At 35.2% G+C, this 22,875-nt stretch overlaps 1 protein-coding gene across 1 annotated transcript in view; it reads right to left on the reverse strand.

Moving 5' to 3' along the window:
- Nucleotides 1-22,875, reverse strand: part of kis (chromodomain helicase DNA binding protein kismet) — a 945,984-nt gene that overhangs the window by 627,593 nt on the left and 295,516 nt on the right. The window contains exon 16 of the mRNA XM_090408660.1: nt 8,892-9,068. Within this exon, the coding sequence (XP_090264786.1) occupies nt 8,892-9,068 (177 nt within the window). The remainder of the gene's footprint in view (nt 1-8,891; nt 9,069-22,875) is intronic.

Genomic DNA, 22,875 nt, shown 5'->3' on the forward strand with positions numbered 1-22,875 from the left:
TAAAGTGGGCAAATATCAGAATGGGGACCCAGACAATGAGAGTTATTTGTGTCTGTGGTCCTACAGAAGGTTCAAGCTAAGGAAGATGTGAAGTTTGAGGCATTAGAGAAAGCATCTTACACAAAGAAAAATTAAAAGTTGGGGATCTAAACAGCAGAATAAGAAATGATTACCAAATGTATAGAAATATCCTGGGGAAAATTTTAAGGATATAGCAAAGCCAATAATAACAGTAAGTGGCTGCTACATTTCTGTTCACAACATGGGTTAGTTATTACTAACATTATGTTTCAACATAAAAATATGCACAAATTCATATTGAGAGAAGGAGAGAAGATGAATGAAATAAGAAAAGTCATTGACAATGTTATTGTTGATAGCCATGCTTTACTATTGTTGAGGACCCAATAGTAAACAGAGGGTTTGAAATTGGAAGTGATCATCATTTAGTTTGGGGCAAGTTTAAGAATTTTAAAAAGAATCAAAGGTGAGAAGCTTTTGGAGGTCAAATGTACATTAAAATATACAAACATTATTCAAGAAATATATAACAGAGTTTAAAAATAAGAAATAAACCTTGGAAATTCAGAGATCAACACTGAAGTACACATTGATTAATTCAGACAGAGATTTGTAAAAGATCTGGGATTGATGGTGGATAGGGGCCTGAAATTATTATTTTTAGATTTTAGTGAAAATAGATTTTTATTGTTGATTTTCATAACAAATTCATTATAGTAGTTATTCCATTTAGTTAAAGAATCCTGCACAATGATTTTTAGGAGTATGATACATGGGAAAAAAAAAAAAAAAAAAAAAAAAAAAAAAAAAAAAAAAAAAAAACGGATGAGTTGAATATTTCCAATATTGATATTAGTCTTAATGTCAAAGTCCTTCTTAATGAGATCCATATAGATGATGAATAACAGCGGAGATAATGTTAAATCAAATGGGAGACAAGGGTACACATCAAACCATCTTCAGAATTTATTCAATTCTAAATGCTGAATAACAACTAAAAGTTTAAGCATTGCTCGATACCATGTAATTGCAGCATTTTGAGCCTCTTTTTTCTTAGTACCTTGTGATTTGCCTTCTCAAGATTATAACAATCAAATATAGAATATATTCAAAATAATTTCTCAACTATGTCTTAAAGACAAAATTTGAACCCAGCTTGTCGTCTTTTAAAGTTTTTTTTCTTACAATTTTCCTTAGCATCTTCAAGTATGCTTGTATATTTGAAAATTTTTTCACTTGTTTATTACTATAAATTAAAAATGCCAAGAAATAATATTCTTGGTTTCATCCTTTATCCAAATGTAAGCAAACAAAATTTGCATGTGAAGTAACTTCACGACTGGGCTACCTGTATACAGAGGCTAATGGTTTCATATCGATTGCCTTAGTATCCTATAATGCAATGCACATATCCTTACAGACATGTGTAATGTTATGAATTATGGGAAGGGCCACTACCCAGACCAGTTTCAACCTTTATCGAGGTCTCATCAGTGGGAGAAAGATCCAGAAGCAATACCAAGGTTGAAGTAATGCAGAAGTCCTATTTCCATACACAAATAGTCAAAAGGTGTCATACCTTATTACTAAAATACTCTGGATTAAACATAGATGTTGAAAGTTTTATGACTTCTGCATTAACTTCTTCAATCTTGGTATCACTTCTAGGTCTGACTCCCACTGATGACACTTCAATAAAGGTTCAAACTGGTCTGGGTAGTGGCCCTTCCTATAATCAATAGCATTATACATATCCATAAGGATATGTGTTTTGCATTATGAGATACTAAGGCAACTGATGTGAAGTCGTTAACCTCTATATAAAAGTAGCCCTTTATTGAAGTATGACACTTCAATAAAGGTTCAAACTGGTCTGGGTAGTGGCCCTTCCTATAATCAATAGCATTATACATATCCATAAGGATATGTGTTTTGCATTATGAGATACTAAGGCAACTGATGTGAAGTCGTTAACCTCTATATAAAAGTAGCCCGTCCATGCGGTTAGTCTAGTGGCTTTGCGCTTCGCAACCATATGCCTGGGGAAGGAGTGTCCTAGGTTCGATTCCCGTCGATGACGTGAGGAGCGTAAGGATTTTCCTCACCCATAGCCAAGTTAGCCAGTCTTGGGCATGGACCGTGGGTTTTTTTTCTGCCAGTTTATCTGGGGTTTTTGATCCCGCAAAGCAGGCAAACCAGCCCTGTGAACACACGCTTTTTTGACTATCAGGAATAAAGAGCAATCAACCTATTCAGCGGGATTATCGGTTACAGAAGTAAAATGTGTGGACATGCGCGAACGAAAAGCGATGATGACAAGTAGCTCAGTTGTGAAGTCACTTTACATGCAAAACTGTTTGTTTACACTTGGATAAAGGATTAAACCAAGAATATAACGTCTTGGAATCTTTAATTTATGCTTGCATATATATTTTATCTAGAATACTCAGTAAGGAAAAATCTTCACCACTCTCCAATTTAGGTTTATTTCCCTTTTTAGAGATGGGTAATGTCAGAGCTCTACTGACATCTGCTCAGTAGAGATCTCCATCTTCCATCACCTGCAATTCTACACTATGGCTTTGTACCTCCATATTTGAAATTTTTGGGTAAAATATCATCTACTTGAACAGTCTTTCCACATTTCTGATGTCTTTTTCTAGTCTAGTATTGATAGGTGCTTCTGACTGCATTCCTTTCGACTATTCTTGTCACTTCTCATTTCATTCAGTAATCTATCAACTCCAGACATGAAGGATATTTTTATTCGTTTTCATGTCACTATTATAAATTCTTATTCCTTGTTAGAGTTGTACTTTTTTTTTTTTTTTTTTTGAGGATTAAACTCAGGTAATGTAGCTCTTGGTTCCTTTTTCTATGTTAGTTATAATTCTATAAGTCCTATTGCATCAGAAATGAATGGTGCCTATCTTTTTGTGCTGGGTTGTGACATGTAGGTAAAGTCTTGTATTTGTTTGCTTTCTATAGACCGAGAATTTGAATGTTTTACCAGGAAATTCTGTAAGCCGTGAGAGCTGCTTACAGAATTTCCACTAAAATAGAAAAAAAGGAACCAAGAGTTACAATACTACTTCAAGCAGTGTATCCCAAAACAGTGAAGGTCTATTTGTTTCTAATTTAACAGTGAATTTAATTTGAGGATGACAGCTGTTGAGGTAGGTGATGTAATCTTCAAATTTGGTAACAGTATCAAAAATGGCTACAAATTGAAAACTGAACAAAAAAAACCCACTTCAACCTACAAAATAATCAGATGAACAGGAAAATCAAGACCTAAGAGGAGCAACGATTCTCACATACAGATGCAATCAGTCACAGGCAAACCAGAAAGGTTGCATTGTGAACAAAATATAGATGTCACTTTCAATCCAAACAACAAGATATCTAATCATTTGAAACCTCCTAAACCTCCACATCCACCACTAAAGAAACACCACCTGCTTACAAACAAAAGTACTCCATATTACTGTTTTTGTTATGAAGAAAGAATCAGCGGAAATGGTGAAACATCCTCTACAGTGCAACAAAAAAACAAGGGATGATTTTACATTAAGTTTTGCCTAATTCACCACGACACGCTTGTATCTACCAATACTATACAGCAAGCCACAAATGAGCAGACAGTGCAATAGCAAATGAACGCTTTCCATTATTATTCATGCTGAAATATTTTCACTAGAGATATTAACTATTATCACTTGTTTCCTAGTTTTTCAGTTTATTCATGTAATTATCCTGATGAAGTGAAATAAAATAATTTCACAAAACTAGTTGAGAAAATAATAAAAAAAATACTTTCTTATTCTATCATCAAATTCCTGCCATGTACCCTCAAAGGGTGTACAGGATATGATAGTACTACATGAAAAATATTACATCATTACTAACTTCCTATCTACAATTTTCCTCAAAATCAGTCTATTAGTTGTCAACACTACAACATTGTCACATCTTATATTTCTATCGTCTAAGGCACTTTCTACCATATCAATCCACCTATATCTTGGTCTTCCTCTGGGTCGTTTTGCTGCCAACCTGGCAGAGAACATTTGTTTTGCTAATCTTTCCTAGCCCATTCTATTTAGGTGACCATACCACCTCAGATTAGCTCTGCTAACGCATTCCTGGATGCAGACAATGTCAAGTTCTTTCCTAATATCCTCGTTTTTAATATGATATTGCCATTGATACCATCTGTTCATGCCTATAATCTTTCTCAGGACTCTCATATCTGCAGTCTCTAGTCTTTAGTCAAGTGTTTTACTTCTGACCCAGCTCTCAGATCCATAAGTTAAAACTGGTTTGAACACTGTCTTGTATACAGCTAATTTAGTGTTCTGCTTAATTTCTCTCTTATTCCATATGAATTTATTCAATTGACTTCCTAATATACCTGCTTTGTTGATTATGTTGTCTATTTCTATATTTAATTTACCATCTTCACTAAAAATCATGCCTAAGTGGCTGAAATGTTTTAGTTGTTCTATAGGTTCTCATTCACAATGCAGTTGAAATTTTCAATGATTCTGCCTATCTTCATTGTCTTTGTTTTTTTTATTGCTGACCTCATACCATATCGATTACAACAGTTATTCAATTTAGTCAGAGAATCTTGCAGAGTTGTAGCAGATTAATTTAGAAGTATAACATCATCTGCATGAAGCAAAGAGCTGACATTAACATCTCCAATTCTAATATCATGTTTAATACCACTTTCCTTCATAATGTGATCCATATAGATAAGGAATAACAGAGGGGATAATGTACATCCTTGTCTCACACCACATTTAACATTAAATCATCTTCCTGTACTTCCTTCAATTCTAACTGCCAACTTACAACTCAAATAAAGACAATGTATTGCTTGATATAATGCACCATTGACACCATGTAACTGTAGCATTTTGAATAGCTTCTCTCCTTGCACCTTGTCATATGCCTTTTCCAAATCGACAAAACTTAAATACAGGTCTTTGTTATATTCCCATGCTTTCTCGACTATTTGTCGTAAATTGAAGATCTGATCCTGACAGCCTCTATTTGGCCTGAATCCTGCTTGTTCTTCACCAAGCTTTTCTTCCACAATGCTTCTCAACTGTTCTCAAGTATACTTGCATAGATTTTGCCAGGAACACTCAGTAGGGAAATACCTTTGTAATTCTCACATTCAGTTTTATTTCCCTTTTTATATATATATGGGTACTATGAGAGCTCAACTCCAATCATCAGGAATTCCTCCCTCTGTCTAGGTTTTCTGAACTATGCAGTGCAGCCATTGTAAGACAATTATACCACAATACTTCAGCATTTCTGGTCGAATATCATCTACTCCTGCTGCCTTTCCACATTTCAAGCCTTTGATGGCTTTTTCTACTTCAAGCAGGGATATGTATTCCTGACTGCATGCCTGGTCAGTGTTTTTTTACCACTGTGCTATCATCACTGCTTGTTTCATTTAGCAGTTTTTCAAAGTAATTACTCCATACTTCAAGGATATCTTTTTCTCTCGTTTTCATCTTTAGTATCTCTAACTCCTTTTACAGCACTCTTTCCTCCATTATATTTTGCCACCTTCTTGATATTTATTTTCTGTATTCTTGCCAAAGTCCTCCCATGACTTTTGTTTAGCTACTTTTACACAGTGTTTAGCATTCTTGCATTTGTCTCTGTATTCTCTAAGAGCACAAGCTGACTTATTTGCCATCAACTTTTGAAATGCTTTCTTCTTTTCCTTCACTGCCTATTTAACTTCCTGTGTCCACCATGGTGTTCTAATTTTTCTATCCTTGCAGACAACTTCACATGCCTCTGTCGCTGAATCAATCAGGGCTTTCTTCAAGGCTTGCAACTGAATCTCCAAGGTTTGATTCCTGTTCTCAAACCCTTTCATTTTTTCTTCAATAATCTTTGTGTATTTTAGTCTACAGTTCACATCTGAGAGTTGCTCAACTTTTATTCGCTTTAAAACTTTCTTACATGTTATTCTTTTCAATATGAAATTCAATTTTATCCTGCTCAAGACTAAATAGTGATCGCTTCCAATTTCAAATCCTCTGTACACTCTGGTGTCCTGCACCAGGGAAAAAACATCACTATCAACAATAACATAGTCAATGAGACTTTTCTTATTCCTTGCCTCTTCTCTCCATGTGAATTTGTGCACATTTTTATGTTGGAACATGGTGTTAGTTATAACCAGTCCATGTCCTGAGCAACAAAAATCCAACAGATATTTGCCATTATTATTAACTTTGCTCTTTTCTCCAAATTTTCCCAAAATATTTTTGTATATCTCACAATCCTTTCCTACTCTGCTATTTAGATCCCCAACAAGGACCAACTTTTCCTTTTTCATTGTGTCAGTTGCTTTTCCTAAAGCCTCAAAAAATTCCTTCACTTCTACCTCAGTAGAACCTTTTGTGGGACCATAGGCACAAATAAGTCTCATTGTCCGGTTCCCCATTCTCATATATGCCCACATTACTCTACTTGAGAGTGACTGCCATACAAGAAGATTAGCCTTGTATTTTGTGTTGAATAATATGGCTGCACCTTCTTTTCCTTTATTGTCATTGCCTGAATATAACATTTTGTATTTATTGCTCAGGAAGATCTCACCAGTTTTTGTCTTTTTTGTTTCGGTCACCACTATTATATCGATCTGGTACTTATCTAATTCCTCAGCTAGCCGCATTTCTTTGCCATTCAAGCTTCTTATGTTGATAGTACCGATCTTTAACTCTGGTGATGTTGAGTTGGGGTTTGTTTTCAGATTTGTTCCAGTAGCTGACTTTTCACTGTTCGCACCTGGTTCCCTGGCGAAAACAACGGGGGGCCTTGTTCAAACGGGCGACGCCCCAGCCGGCATGAAATTTTGTCATGTTGGACCATCATTTTTTATTTTGGTTTAACAAATAAGAATACAATTTGGTCAGCTAAATCACAAATTGCTAGCCCATCCTCGTCGTTCAGTATCCAAGCAGATACCTAACAGGGTGCACCACAAGAAGGTGAGGATTGGACATTAGGTCAGAAGCCCTGGTCGGTTCTCTGCATTCCTTTAAAGGCTATGTCGAGGTCTCCTCTCAGTTATACAGCTTTGACCCTATTCTATGTGATACTTAATTTTTGTGGAAGAATACAAGAAAACATATTCCTAACATGTCCTCTCTTCAAAGAAGCCTACACAATGATATTTTCAATATGTTTTTTTCTGCTTCTTTAACTTCATGAGTTTACCATGGAGTTCTGATTTTTTTCCATTTGCTACAAATTCACCACATGGTTCTCCAGAAGAATCCAAGTCAAATCTTTCTTCGATTTCAATGAGTTGCCAAGGTTTGATCCTTGTCTTCTTATCTGCTTCTTTATGGAAATCTCAACAAGCAAAAATGTATATCTTTATATTTCCTAACAACGAATTGACAGACATTTGCCCAATGTCAATCTGTAAGTGTTATATCAATAGCATCCCTGATTGTTCTGTCAATCTTTCCATCATCAGCACACAAGTGAATATTTCCTTTCACATCCTTCCCAAATATCATGAATGTATAAACTGAACAATAGTATCTCAAGGTGTTATCTCTGGGGGAAAAATACCATTGGTCACCTTAAATATGGTAGTCACACTCATGCCCAAACACCACTTTCTGATGAATATCTTTCAGACACCCACTATCTAATCAATAATTTATTCAGCCTTTCTTGTGGTATCCTACTAAATGCAATGGAAAAGTTCAAAAGTATAAGTGTATCCATTTACTTTATCCAACTCAGCCATTAAATGATTTATACAGTACAAGCAGACTGTTCAGAAATGACTTCCCTTTAGGAAACCAATATTGTTCCTTGCAGAATGTATCTTGTCTGTAAAATCATTTGTGTGAGTTCCTACCAACCTCTCTAAAATCTTCACCAATCTTCAGACAATGATAAGCAATTAGACAACAGTTTATGCACCATTCTTGTACAAATGATATATATTGTTCATTTGACTTCTGGTTTTATTAATGAGAACTAGCTTTATTAGAATAACAAAACCCAGGAAGTTTTACTTAGAGGTTGTCAGGCTTTCCATCAAATGATGAAAAAAAAATTAGAAAGAATAATTACATGGCATATGTTTAGTGAAATTCATTGGTCCTTTCATAATTAAAATTTAATGCTTTTTCTTCTTTGACATGCTGCTTGAGAAAGATTTCTCAGATTAGCTCAGTAAATTCGTCATTCTTATGAATTTTCTCTGCTACTTAATCTATGGTTCGAGAATTCAGGTCACCCATAATGATTACTCATTTAGTACCTATCGGAGTAATGAATTTTATTCATTTCATAATATCCAGGAAATGAACAACCAGGTCTTAAGCAACATTTCGTAACTGATTTCATCTTGTAAGCACCTGTTTCACACCATATAGTCTCAAACTGTATTAAACATTTCATTCATGAAGCATTTCATTATTTCAATTCATGAGCAAAATTATTTCATTCATGAGCATTTCAGTCATTTCTGTTTAAGATATTATTGATACCTGATACAGATTTTATTTTAGAAATAGCCAATTTAATTGAAATTTTGAACAGTACATATCAATACTAGAAAATAAATGTACACATGAAAATAAATCTTTTGACAGATTTGCATACCTCTTCCTGGATGATATATTCAAATAGGAATAACAAAACAATGATACTGCAAAGTCAAGCAACCATTGTTACTTATAAAAATACTGAATAAATAATCTTTATTTATGCATTTGCAAATATGAATTTTCAAAAAAGAAACTTTTCTGAAACATTAAATATTAAAAAGAAAATTAAATTTTTCTGTGTAAAAAATTACTTACAACATTAAGCAATCGTAAACCTTCTAAAAGTTTGCAGTTTCTGTTTTTTAGTCTATGGGCTTCATCAATGATAACACACTTCCAAGGAATCACCCTTAATTCTAAACAGTCAGTCAACACTATTTCAAATGTGGTAATCATAATCTGAAATTTGTAAACTTCTTGTATTCTCTCACCCTAAAATTGAATTAAAACAGGCAATCATTAAAGTCATTGTTGCACAATAAATAAATAAATAGACTACAGATACATAGTATAAAATTTGAAACATGGAAAATAATCTGTGCAGCAATTCAGATCTAAAATTACATGTTACATGGTGGCATATAGAAAAAGGATATCAAATCCACATTATGGATTGCGATGCCTTCAGGATAAAACTAACTATATATTCACTGCCGATACAAGAGGATAATTAATAGTGCAAACTGGGATTTCCTTAAAAGACCCAATTTTGTAGAGTATCTTCTCTGGGTGAAAATTTAATTAATATCCTAAAAGGTCAAAATGGTTAACTACAATAAAACTGAGCTGAAAAGATATCAGAAATTATTTCATCATCATCATCAAATTCCTGCTATGTACCCTCAAGGGGTGTACAGGATATGACAGTAGTATATGAAAAAAATTACATCATTACTAACTTCCTATCTACAATTTTCCTCCAAATCAGTCTGTTACTTGTCAAGACTCCAACATTATCAGATCTTATATTTCTATCGTCTAAGGCACTTTGTACCGTATCAATCCACTTATATCTTGGTCTTCCTCTGGGTCATTTTCCTGCCAACCTGGCAGAGAACACTTGTTTTGCTAATCTTTCCTCTCCCATTCTATTTAAGTGACCATACCACCTGAGATTAGCTCTGCTAATGCATTCCTGGATGCTGACAATGTCAAGTTCTTTCCTAATATCCTCATTTTTAATATGATATTGCCATTGATGCCATCTGTTCACGCCTCTAATCTTTCTCAGGACTCTCATATCTGCGGTCTCTAGTCTTTGGTCAAGTGTTTTACTTCTGACCCAGCTCTCAGATCCATAAGTTAAAACTGGTTTGAACACCGTCTTGTATACAGCTAATTTAGTGTTCCGACTAATTTCTCTTTTATTCCATATGAATTTATTCAATTGACTTCCCACCATACCAGCTTTGCTGATTCTGTTGTCTATTTCTATATTTAATTTACCATCTTCAGTAAAAATTGTGCCTAAGTAGCTGAAATGTTTTACTTGTTCCACAGGTTCTCCATTCACAACACAGTTGACATTTTCAATGAGTCTGCCTATTTTCATTGTCTTTGTCTTTTTATTGCTGACCTTCATACCATATCTATTACAACAGCTATTCAATTTAGTCAGAGAATCTTGCAGACTTGTAGCGGATTTATTTAGAAGTATAACATCATCCACATAAAGCAAAGAGCTGACATTAACATCTCCAATTTTGATATCATGTTTAATACCACTTTCATTCATAATGTGATCCATATAGGTAATGAATGACTGAGGGGATAATGTACATCCTTGTCTCACACCAGATTTAACATTAAACAATCTTCCTGTAATTCCTTCAATTCTAGCTGCTGACTTACAACTCAAATAAAGACTAAGTATTGCTTGATATAATGCCCCATTGACACCATATAACTGCAGCATATTGAATAGCGTGTCTCTTGGCACCTTGTCATATGCCTTTTCCAAATCGACAAAACTTAAATATAGATCTTTGTTATATTCCCATGCTTTCTCGACTATTTGTCGTAAAGTGAAGATCTGATCCTGACAGCCTCTATTTGGCCTGAATCCAGCTTGTTCTTAACCAAGCTTTTCTTCCACAATTCTTCTCAACCGTTTCTCAAGTATACTGGCATAGATCTTGCCAGGAACACTCAGTAGGGAAATACCTCTGTAATTCTCACATTCAGTTTTATTTCCCTTTTTATATATGGGCACTATGAGAGCTCTACTCCAATCATCGGGAATTCGTCCCTCTGTCCAGGCTTTCTGAACTATGCAGTGCAGCCACTGTAAGACTTTTATACCACCATACTTCAGCATTTCTGGTCGAATATCATCTACTCCTGCTGCCTTTCCACATTTCAAGCCTTTGATGGCTTTTTCTACTTCAAGTATGGATATGTACTCCTGACTGCATGCCTGGTCAGTGTTTTTTATCACTATGCTGTCATCACTGCTTGTTTCATTTAGCAGTTTTTCAAAGTAATTACTCCATACTTCAAGGATATCTTTTTCTCCTGTTTTCATGTCACCTTTATCATCTCTAACTCCTTTTACAGCACTCTTTCCTCCATTCCTAAGCTTCTTCAACAGCCTCCAGAATATTTTGCCACCTTCTTGATATTTATTTTCTATATTCTTGCCAAAGTCCTCCCATGACTTTTGTTTAGCTAGTTTTACACACTGTTTAGCTTTCTTACATTTGTCTCTGTATTCTGTAAGAGTAAAAGCTGACTTATTTGCCAGGAACTTTTGATATGCTTTCTTCTTTTCCTTCACTGCCTCTTTAACTTCCTGTGTCCACCAGGGAGTTCTGATTTTTTTTATCCTTGCACACAACCTCACCACATGCCGCTCTGGCAGAATCAATCAATGTTTTCTTCAGAGTTTGCCACTGAATGCCAAGGTTTGATTCCTGTTCTCAAACTCTTTCATCTTCTTTTCAATAATCTTTCTGTATTTTAGTCTACAGTTCACATCTGAGAGCTGCTCAACTTTTATTCGCTTTAAAACTTTCTTACATGTTATTCTTTTCAATATGAAATTCAATTTTATCCTGCTCAAGACTAAATAGTGATCACTTCCAATTTCAAATCCTCTATACACTCTGGTGTCCTGCACCAGGGAGAAAACATCACTATCAACAATAACATAGTCAATGAGACTTTTCTTATTCCTAGCTTCTTCTCTCCATGTGAATTTGTGCACATTTTTATGTTGGAACATGGTGTTAGTAATAACCAGTCCATGTCCTGAGCAGAAATCCAACAGATATTTGCCATTATTATTAGCTTTGCTCTTTTCTCCAAATTTTCCCAAAATATTTTTGTATGTCTCACAATCATTTCCTACTCTGCTATTTAGATCCCCAACAAGGACCAACTTTTCCTTTTTCATTGTGTCAGTTGCTTTTTCTAGAGCATCAAAAAATTCCTCCACTTCTACCTTAGTAGAGCCTTCTGTGGGACCATAGGCACAAATAAGTCTCATTGTCCAGTTCCCCATTCTCATATTTGCCCACATTACTCTACTTGAGACTGACTGCCATTCAAGAAGATTAGCCTCGTATTTTGTGTTGAATACTATGGCTACTCCTTCTTTTCCTTGATTGTCATTGCCTGAATATAACATTTTGTATTTATTGCTTAGAAAGATCTCACCAGTTTTGGTCTTTTTTGTTTCAGTCACCCCTATTATGTCGATCTGGTACTTATCTAATTCCTCACCTAGCTCCATTTCTTTGCCATTCAGGTTTCTTACGTTAATAGTACCGATCTTTAACTCTGGTGATGTAGAGTTGGGGTTTGTTTTCAGATTTGTTCCAGTAGCTGACTTTTCACTGTTCGCCCTGGTTCCCTGGCGAAAACAACGGGGGCCTTGTTTAACCGGGTGATGCCCCAGCCGGCATGAAATTTTGTCATGTTGTACCATCATTTTTTATTTTGGTTTAACCAATAAGAATAAAATTTGGTCGGCTAAATCCCAAATTGCCAGCCCATCCTCGTTCGTTCAGTATCAAAGTAGATACCCAACAGGGTGCACCACGAGAAGGTGAGGATTGGACATTAGGTCAGAAGCCCTGGTCGGTTCTCCGCATTCCTTTAAAGGCTATGTGGAGGTCTCCTCTCAGTTATACAGCTTTGACCCTTAAGCACCCCTTTTTTTAGAAATTATTTCATTAATTTAATTATTTTTTCATCTAATTTTATTTATATCATTTACTAAATAAGAAATGAAGTTGATCTAATACATGTAATTGTTGCGACCTCACACTGTAGGTATTAGTGAGTCCTGGCTATTAGAATGAGACCTACTAACTGGTATCAAGTGTCATGGGTACAATATTTTTAGGAAGGATATAGAGGATAAGAGAGGAGGGGACATGCTGCTAATGATATTGGATGACTTAAATCCAGTTAGAGTTGAGACCTATGATTGTAGTAATACTACTAACAATATTTCATGTGGCAGTGAGTTTGAAGGCATCTGGTGTGAGGTGGAATCTAACAAGACTAATTACATAGTGGGGTGTTGTTATAGACCTGGTGGATCGGTTGCTAGTGATGAAGAAATGCATCACCAAATAGAAAAGATGAGCGCGAAAAGAGTAATCATAATGGGAGACTTTAATTATCCAAATATTGATTGGGTAGCAGTAGAATCTCATGAGAAGAATGAAAATGCATTTATTGAGCTGTTATGGGACAAATTCCTCAAGAAGCATGTGACAGAAGGAACTCGAGGTCAAAGAGTGTTAGATTTGATTATAGTGTCAGAACGTTTCAGGTAAAGACGTAACTATTCTGCCTCCAGTTAGTGACAGTGATCACGCGGTACTCACCTGGGAAGTGACTAAGTTTATAAATGTTCTATTCAGAAAAGGTTACATGCTGAATTACAAAGCAGGAAATTATGACCAACTGAGGAGTGCAATATGTTCAGTGGACTGGGATTGGTTGCTGGATGGAAAGAATATCGACAGTGCATGGGAATTTAAACAATATTTAAATGATGTGATATTAGAACGTGTCCAGAGAGTTCAAAGAATAAATAGAGTGGCAGTCAAATGGATGTGTAATCTTATAAGCAAGAGATTCGTAAAAAAAGGACGATGTGGAAGGAATACCGTTTGCATAAGGATGACGTCCATTATGGACGTTATAAGCAGCAAGCTAGAATAGTCACCACTATTGTACAGAAAGCAAAGTCTGAGTATGAAAAGAAACTGGCTCTGAGTGCTAAAGACAATCCACAAGAATTCTATCGATATGCTGCAAGTAAAAGAAAGAACGAATATGAAAGAATAACTCTTCTAAATCCATATGGTGTGAGGTTGCAGATGTAGAAGAGGTTGTTTTAATGAGTGCTCATTTTGTTAAAAGCTATCACCCTAGTGATAGCTTTGCTTTTAAAAATGTAACATAGAGTTTACTGTTACCTCTTAGCTAGACGAAGAAACGCAGGTGTGTGAGGCCGAGGTATTTGAGCTGTTGCACAAATTGAATAAGAATTCAGCAATAGGGACTGATGGAATATCAGCATGTGTGGTAAAAGAGCATTCAGCTGAACTAGCCATTCCGTTGACCAGGATGTTTAATATGAGTCTCAGAACAGGGAAGATTCTGCAGGAATGGAAGGAATGCATGGTAATTCCATTGCACAAGGGTGGTGCAAAGACCGATGTATCCAACTATCGACCAATTAGTATATCAGGAGTGGTAGTGAAGATTTTGGAAAAATTGGTTAGGGCCTGCATTCAGAAATGAGTTGACAGTGAATCTCTACTTTGCAATGAACAACATGGGTTTACTAGGGGAAGGTCATGTTTTAGCAACTTGCTCACATTCCATAACAATGTTACCATTGAACTAGACAAGGGGAATGAATACACCATGATACTTTTGGATTTTGCTAAGGCTTTTGACAGAATACAGCATAGTAGACTGTTGCATAAATTGGAGAAAATGGGTTTGGGTTATACAATATTAGCATGGATAAGAGGATGGCTGACTGACAGATATCAGAAGGTTGTATACAGGGGATCTGAGTCTGCAAGGTTTAAGGTAACGAGTGGTGTAAAACAAGGATCAGTGCTTGGTCAACTGTTATTCAATCTCTACATTGATGATATTGGGAAGGATTTGACAAGCGACATACAGCTATTTGCTGATGATGCAAAGATAGGTAGGGTAATCAGGAATGCTGCTGATATGCAGTAGTTGCAGAATGATTTGAATAGGCTGGAATTGTGGGTATGGGAAAACGGGTATCAGTTCAATCTCAATAAATGTAAAGTTATTCACTTCAGCATGATTAGATACCCAATGTCGTATTATATTGGTGGGATTAGGCTAGAACTGATGAGGCTAGGGATTTTAGAATGTGTTAATAGATAGGAAGATGAAGTTCAGGGGCAATGGGGCAAAGATTGCAAATACAACTCAAAAGATAATCGCAATGCTGAAACGAACATTCACATGTAAAGATTAGGATGTTATTTTGCCTACTTACAAAGCCTTCATAAGACCTCACAGCACTTGCTTGAATATAACATTTTGTATTTATTGTTCAGAAAGATCTCACCAGTTTTTATCTTTTTTGTTTCAGTCACCCCTATTACGTCAATCTGGTACTTATCTAATTCCTCGGCTAGCTCCATTTCTTTGCCATTCAGGCTTCTTATGTCGATAGTACCGATCTTTAACTCTGGTGATGTTGAGTTGGAGTGTGTTTTCAGATTTGTTCAAGTAGCTGACTTTTCGCTGTTCATCCTGGTTCCTTGGTGAAAACAATGGAGGCCTTGTTTAACTGGGTAACGCCCCAGCTGGCATGAAATTTTGTCATGTTGGACCATCATTTTGTATATTGGTTTAAGCCAATAAGAATTACAATTTGGTCAGTTAAATCCCAAATTGCCAGCCCATCCTCGTTCGTCAGTATCCAGGTAGATATCCAACAGGGTGCACCAGGAAAAAGTGAGGATTGAACATTAGGTCAGAGGCCTGGTCAGTTCTCTGCATTCCTTTAAAGGCTATGTGGAGGTCTCCTCTCAGTTTTGACACTTAAGCACATGTTGTAATTTGTTTGGTTGTGACATGAGTGTTAGTGCAAAACAGTATGCATTTAATAATATGGTCTTTACAAAATCATACTTGTCAGAAAGGCCGAGATTTGGTAGCTAAATAAAGTGGCCACCTATGCATTTACACGACACGGTTCATTCCAAAACATCCTATGACTATGTCAGAATGGATTTCAGTCAATTTTGTTTGAGCTATTGTTTTGTAGGGTAGATAAAAAAATTGAGCAACTCAGGAAAATCAAAATTTAAACACAATTTAAGAAAGCTAATGTTGAGAGCATAATTTTTTTTTTTTAAGATAAGATTTTCAAAAAAAGAGACAAATGATCCAAAATCCAATAACAATAAAGCTGAGAACACAAGTTAGGAGTTGGGTATGGATAGTGAATATCAGAAAAATTAAATCATTTTGAATATGAAAATATTCTGTGCTGAAATGGCCAAATAATTTTAGTAAATAAGAGAAATTTGCATGGAAACAAACGTGTGTTAATATTTTTATGGAAAAATATTAGAGATGATGTAAACATTTAAAATAATGTTATCTACAGTGAAACATTGCTTTTTAAAATATGACTATTCAACAAGTAAATCATTAAGAATATCATACTGAAGGTGTATACTTGCAAGTTTTTCTATACATATAATGCACCCATGGCACTTTTTTTGGACATTTAAAAAAAGTGGATGTTTTTAGATTACAGGAAACAATTGAAAAAGATTCTATGTGGTCAGCTCAAAAAAAAATTAAATCAGGAAAGACCAAATTGATGCAAAAAGAACTAGAGAGGATCAAGTGAGATATAAGGTATTGCCGAAACACACTGGTCAGGAGAAGGTGTAGTAAATCTGAAGAATAGAAGATTATTTTACTCTGGAAGAAAAGAAAACATATCAAAAGAGGTGGATAAATATAGACCAAAAGGAAAGAGAGATAGATAGGGAGAGAGGAAGACCAGCAACAAGATAGAAAGCCCAGTGAAGTCAGAACAGGCAAATGCATAATCCTTGAAGAGAAGAAGAAAAGAAAACATTTACAAAGAAAGAGAGAGAGAATTGTAATATTTGTCAATAATCACATGCAGAACTCCATCTTTACCATAGAATCACATGGTTCAAGAATTATAACCATTAGATTGAAAGGAAAAGAAAAATGGATTTTTTTCTAAATTATCCTAATTTATGCTCCAGATCAATCACATGAAGATGAGGAACTAGTACTTTCCAGCAACTACAGAACCATATTAACAAAACAAATAAAAAGGACATCTAATAGTGATGGGAGACTTCTATGCGAAGATCAAGAGATTTACACCAGACATCAATGATGTAATGGGCAAATTTGGAGTGGACAAGAGAAATGAAAGTGATTACATTCGGATCAAAAATAACTGGAAATCCTCAATCTAAAATGTAAGGAAAAAAAAAAAAAAGATTTTGACTATGATCACGAATGCGAGCTGCAATACTATTAACGTAGTTGTACAAAACAACTACAGAAACATAACTGAAATAGAGATAAACAAAATAACCTTTGGCAATGTGGAAAATGCATGGAAACAAGGTAGAGCAGTTATGGTAAATGATGCAAGAAAATCACTTGGTACAACAATCTGCGCAAATAATGAGTGGATATTGCTGCTCTGGTTGGCTGAGTGGTTAGGTGTGGATTCAAATCCGGCATGGGCGTGGATATTTGTGACCATCTGTGAAAAATACTAGTGGTGGTGGTGGGCTGTAGATAGCATTGGTTTAGATGAGGATGGTAGTTGTGGTTCACTGAATGGTGGAGATGGAGAGTGGTAAAGTAGGTGCCCTCCCTCAATTAGCCTTTGGACTCCTTGGAGGTGTCACGTAATAATAATAACCACCACAGAAATTTTGGAAACATTTTGGAAAGAGATGTAAAATACTTTGAACAGAGAAAAAAAATAAGCAGCATTATAAAAGACTGAAAAACAAAATAGAATTTTGTTTTTCAGATATATGCAGATCTGGCAAAAATTATTGGTTGAAAAAAAAAAAAAAAAAGTGTAAAGAAGCCAATAAAAAGAATAACACACCAAATCAGATCACTAAAAATGAAGACAAAAAAAATATTCAAACTGGAACAATTCAACTGTTTCAACAATTCCTGCTTGAACTTTTTAACCAAAAGTATACTATATATACTGAAATTCCAGATGAATGGAAAACAGGCATAATATCAATTTCAAAAAAGGAGATTCAGAAACACAAATCTTTATAACAAATGATTATAGATATCAAAGCAAATGTCAAATTTAATGAAATGAAAAAAAGACAAATTCAAAGTAGAAAAAATGAGTCGTGAAGGGTTGCCTACTCTCACCAAATTTATTTACTACCTATCTCGAAGAAATGTGCAAAACCATTGCCAAAGTTTGCAAATGAATGGCACAAATGTCAACCACATTAAATATGCAGATATTATTCTTGTAGAATTCAGAGCACAGTTGAAAAAGACAATAAAAATCGATCTAAGCAAAACAAAACAATGACAAAATAAGAAATGAGATAATTTTCAATAAACTTAGAAAATCATATACTTGAAAATGTGAAGTAATTTACATATCTTAGCAGTTGCATTACTCATAACCTTGACAACACAGAAACAGTAAAATACAGACTTAACATAGGATGGTCCAATATGAATAAATTAAACAAAATATGGAAAAATAACAGCATTTCAAAAAGCCTTAAACTAAAACTCTATAATTGATGGAAGTTTTTTCTTGATGAAAAATGAGATGAGACCTCAATAAAGGTCGAAACTGGTCTGGGTAGTGACCCCTTCCCTTAATGCATAGCATTATACATGTCTGCAAGGAGATGTGCTTTGCATTATGGGAGATACTAAGGCAAGTGATAAGAACTTATACCACCTTTGCCATGAGTTGCCCCAGTCCTGAAAATACTTCAGGCACAAACTTTGTTTGCTTACACTTGGATAAAGGATTAAACCAAATATATCATTGGTAAAACTCTATAAAAACATTATTATACTTATAACATACAGCTGAGACATGAAGACTCAATCAGAAAGAAATACAGAAAACCAGAGCATTCAAAATAAAATGCTTATTTTCATTTATTTTTCTATTTGCATTCTGATGGCATACCTTTGCCATTCCTTTTTTTCTTATTATTATCCATTCATTTCCAGGTTGTAAGTCCCCCTGTCCCCTAATTTTATCAATTTTTGCTTTTCCCTGCAATTTTCCTAAGTTTTCATGTCTGGTAGGTGTTTAACTATTTTGTCCTAACTGTTACAGCTGTTGTTTCAAATGCATAGGTTAAAATTGATATTATTATACTTTTATATATACTAATTTAAATATTAATTTAGACTTGTATTTTAACAGCTAGTTCTACTTAAACATATTCTCTGTTGTAGGTATTTTTCTATTATTAATTTTTCTTAAGATGATTTCTATTTGTTGTGATGTTATTTCAGAATCTTCTTCTTTCAGAAGTATCTCTCTGTCACACATGAAATTTACCTTGTACAGAAACAGACTTGAAAATGCTGAATGGGCTGTTGTTACAGCAGGACAGCATATAAATTTTGCACCCATGGAATAAAAAACTGCCACATAATATAAAAACAGTAACAGCAAGCAACCACAAATCTTGAAACACATGTAGAAATAATCACACGACTTCTTAAAAAAAAAATAAAATTTAAATTTTAAAAAAAAAAAAGGGGGGGGTACCAAATTGCTCATTTGACATGCCACCACACATGATTTAGTGCACAGACATGTCATGCACTACATCAGATAGTGTACAGGAGGAGGTAAACCTCAAAATCAGTCAACTGGTACCATTAGAGCTGAATGGCACCATACAAGCACTAGACCACATGGATGACATTCCCATGACATCATAGTTACACTCAGACACTAGGCATGATAACAAGCTGGTGTCGAGATTAACAGCAACTTCACATCTGCTGTTGTCAGTGGCACCACTGTGTGGAGGAAAATAAACATATAGGATTTGCACTCAACAAACCAGGTGTCTACTAATCACTGATTTCATGACAATTCAGAGACACAAATTGGCATAAAAACATCAGTAAGTCATGGAAAAGTAAACTGTCAATTTTCAATGAAAGTGAAGTATCCTTTTTTCCTATGAACAGGAAAAAAGGATACAAGTGACACTAGGCCATCCAGAATTGTAGGGAAAATCGCTAGAGAAAAACATAGATACAATGACAACACAAAAAAGATAATTTCAATTTGTTCTTCCAAGAAAAATATCCAGAATTGATGGCAAAGGGAAAGAGATTTAAGATGTCAGAAGGAAAAACGTTTTCTTAGATTGTTAAAAGCATCAATTAAGGGGATATTGGTAAACAATGAGGTGATGTCAAAGCTTACTTAATCCCCTTAATTGATACCTTAACACTCTTAGAAAACGTTTTTCCTTCTGACATCTTAGATCTCTTTTCCTTTGCCATCAATTCTGGCTATTTTTCTTGGAAGAACAAAATCTACAAGCAGATAGAGGTAACTGCCATGGGTTCCCTCCTCTCACCAATTTTTATATGGAAGATTTTGAAAAACGAGCCATAGACTAAGCCACTCTCAAACCTTCTATCTGGCTAAGATATGTTGATGATGTGTTCTCAATTGGCCTCATGGCCCAGACACATTAGACTCCTTCCTCAGTTACCTCAACAGCCTACATCCAGGAATCCAGTTTACGATGGAAAGGGAAAAGAACAACTGTTTACCCTTCCTAGACACCTTACACGCCTTCCTAACAGTACACTTTCCTTCACTGTAAAACCCACACACACACACAGGAAGATACATTCACAAACTCTCCCACCACCACCCTGCTCAACAATATGGCATTATTAAAACTCTTACCAAGAGAGCCCACAATCTTTGTTCCGGTGGAACTGCCCTTACTACTGAACTTGAACACATACACAATACTTTCCTCTCCAATGGCTATAGCGGTCACAGTATAAAAAAATAATCAGTTCCTCCCACATTCCCCAGTCTTCTCGTCAGAAAGAGTTTAGAAATACCATCACCATACCCTACATCCGTGGCACATCCAAAAAAATAGCCAAGATTTTAAACAAGTACAACCTACACACAGCATTTAAGCCCCACTGCAAACTTGCTACCCTTATCCGTTCTACAAAAGATCAGCTCCTTCCTCTCTCAGTGCCTGGAGTTTATGAAGTACCCTGTTCCTGTAAGCTGGCATACTTTGAACAGACAGGCAGATCAGCAACCATCCACCTGGAAGAACACAAGTCATACATCTACAACCACGACTATGGTCAGTCAGGCCTTGCTGACCATGTCTTGGATACAACCCATAGGATCTCATGGGAAAAAACCACCATGCTCCACCACAGCAAATTCAAAAAAGAGAGACTATTCTTAGAATCAGGAGCAGCTCTCAGAAATCAACCAAATCTTAATAAATACGATTGCATTAAGCTTCCTAAGATTTGGGAAACACTTATCCCCAGAGGTCCCACCCTACATTCCAGGCCACCTACAAATGCCCTTAGAGGGGAGCTCCACCTAGTTAGGACTTGAGTGTCAACCACGTAGTTCCGCTTAGTATTGTTTGTAATTTGTGTTTATGTTACATTAGTTTTTTTTGTAATCCCTGAAGATGTCTCAGTGACTGAGACAAAATATAGGAAGTATTAAATTCTGTTTTAAGGCTTTCTGAGTATTTTAAAAAATCCATTAAGCCTCCAAAATATATACTATGCTTTTCTCCTTGTTTTATAAGACTCGCATCTATGAAAGTCTGTAAACTTATTTTTATTCATTTATTTTTCATAGATGGACAAAGTGTCAGATAAACTAGAACTCTCTAACAGAGACCAATCATGGAACACTTTTCAAGATGCTTCAAGCCTCCAACAATGCCTGGCCATGGTTGGACATGAATGCTATTGAATTTATGTCTACAGGTTGGAGAGCACAACAGATACACTATCCAATGAGGCAAACAGAACATATTATTCACAGAATGAGTAAATTTTCAATGAATGAATAAAGCAGAAGATAAAGCACATTCATCACAAAGCAGCAAATCCAGCCTGGTGATATCATAGTTCATTTTCTCATAAGTAAAAATTACTATCACCTCATTGCCTATTTATATATTGATATCTATTGGCATAAAGGATTGATTTTAAAATAATGCCTGCAGTCTATGGACAGATGAGTCAAATATGCTCTATATAATTCCTATATTTAAGTGAATTTAAAAATTTTTAAATATGCAAGTAATTCGTTATCCTTTCTTTTAGGGTTACACGGTGATCAGCATTCGTTTTAAAAATATTTATGGAATTTACAACCGTGTTAAAAAACTTTTTTATTATCCCGACGTTTCGATCTTCACATCAAGATCATCATCTGAAGCGTACACAAGTATACAGAACAAGCTGAGTTACATCATTAACTGTAAGCTAGAGAAACAATGATTTGATCACATGTTATTCTATTGCCATGACCTCTGGTGAAAATAAAAATAAAATAAAATAAAAATTTTTACATCAAGCTAAATTCTATTTTTACAATGACAGGAATAAACATTCTTTTAGATGGTTTTCTTTCAGAAAAAATTGGTGTCCTATTTTTAGTTTTACAATTCTTATTTTTGATTTACAATACTGGATTTTCTAGTATTGTAAATCAAAAATAAGAATTGTAAAACTAAAAATTGAAGAACAACTATAAACAGGAGTTCTTGGTGAGGAAGGTCGAATATATACCTTCCATATGTTTGGGATTTTTAAACCATCATTGTTGTTCAGATTGGGGTGGTTGCTGATAATCTCGCAGGCTTCCTTGAATTTCCATTCATACATTGTTCTAGTGTGATGTAGACAGCTGGTGGTTTTCCAGTCAATTGTGTGTAAGGTATTCAGAGCATGATCAGAAAGGCCAGCTTAACCATAATCATTATATTTAATGTGTCGTTTATGTTCCTTTTGTCTAATAGGAATAGTGCGTCCTGTTTCTCCTATATATGGTATGTTGGAAGTACAATAAATTCGGTATACTCCAGGGTGAGCTAGTGAAGGGAGTGGTCTTTGGATGAGTTCAGTAAGTTTTTTAATTTTGCAGGAGGTTTAAAGGTGGCTT

The sequence above is a fragment of the Typopeltis vanoorti genome, chromosome 18 (assembly GCF_054136105.1).
Source record: "Typopeltis vanoorti isolate ZY-2024b chromosome 18, IOZ_Tvanoo_1.0, whole genome shotgun sequence".
In the NCBI taxonomy this organism is placed as follows: domain Eukaryota; kingdom Metazoa; phylum Arthropoda; class Arachnida; order Uropygi; family Thelyphonidae; genus Typopeltis; species Typopeltis vanoorti.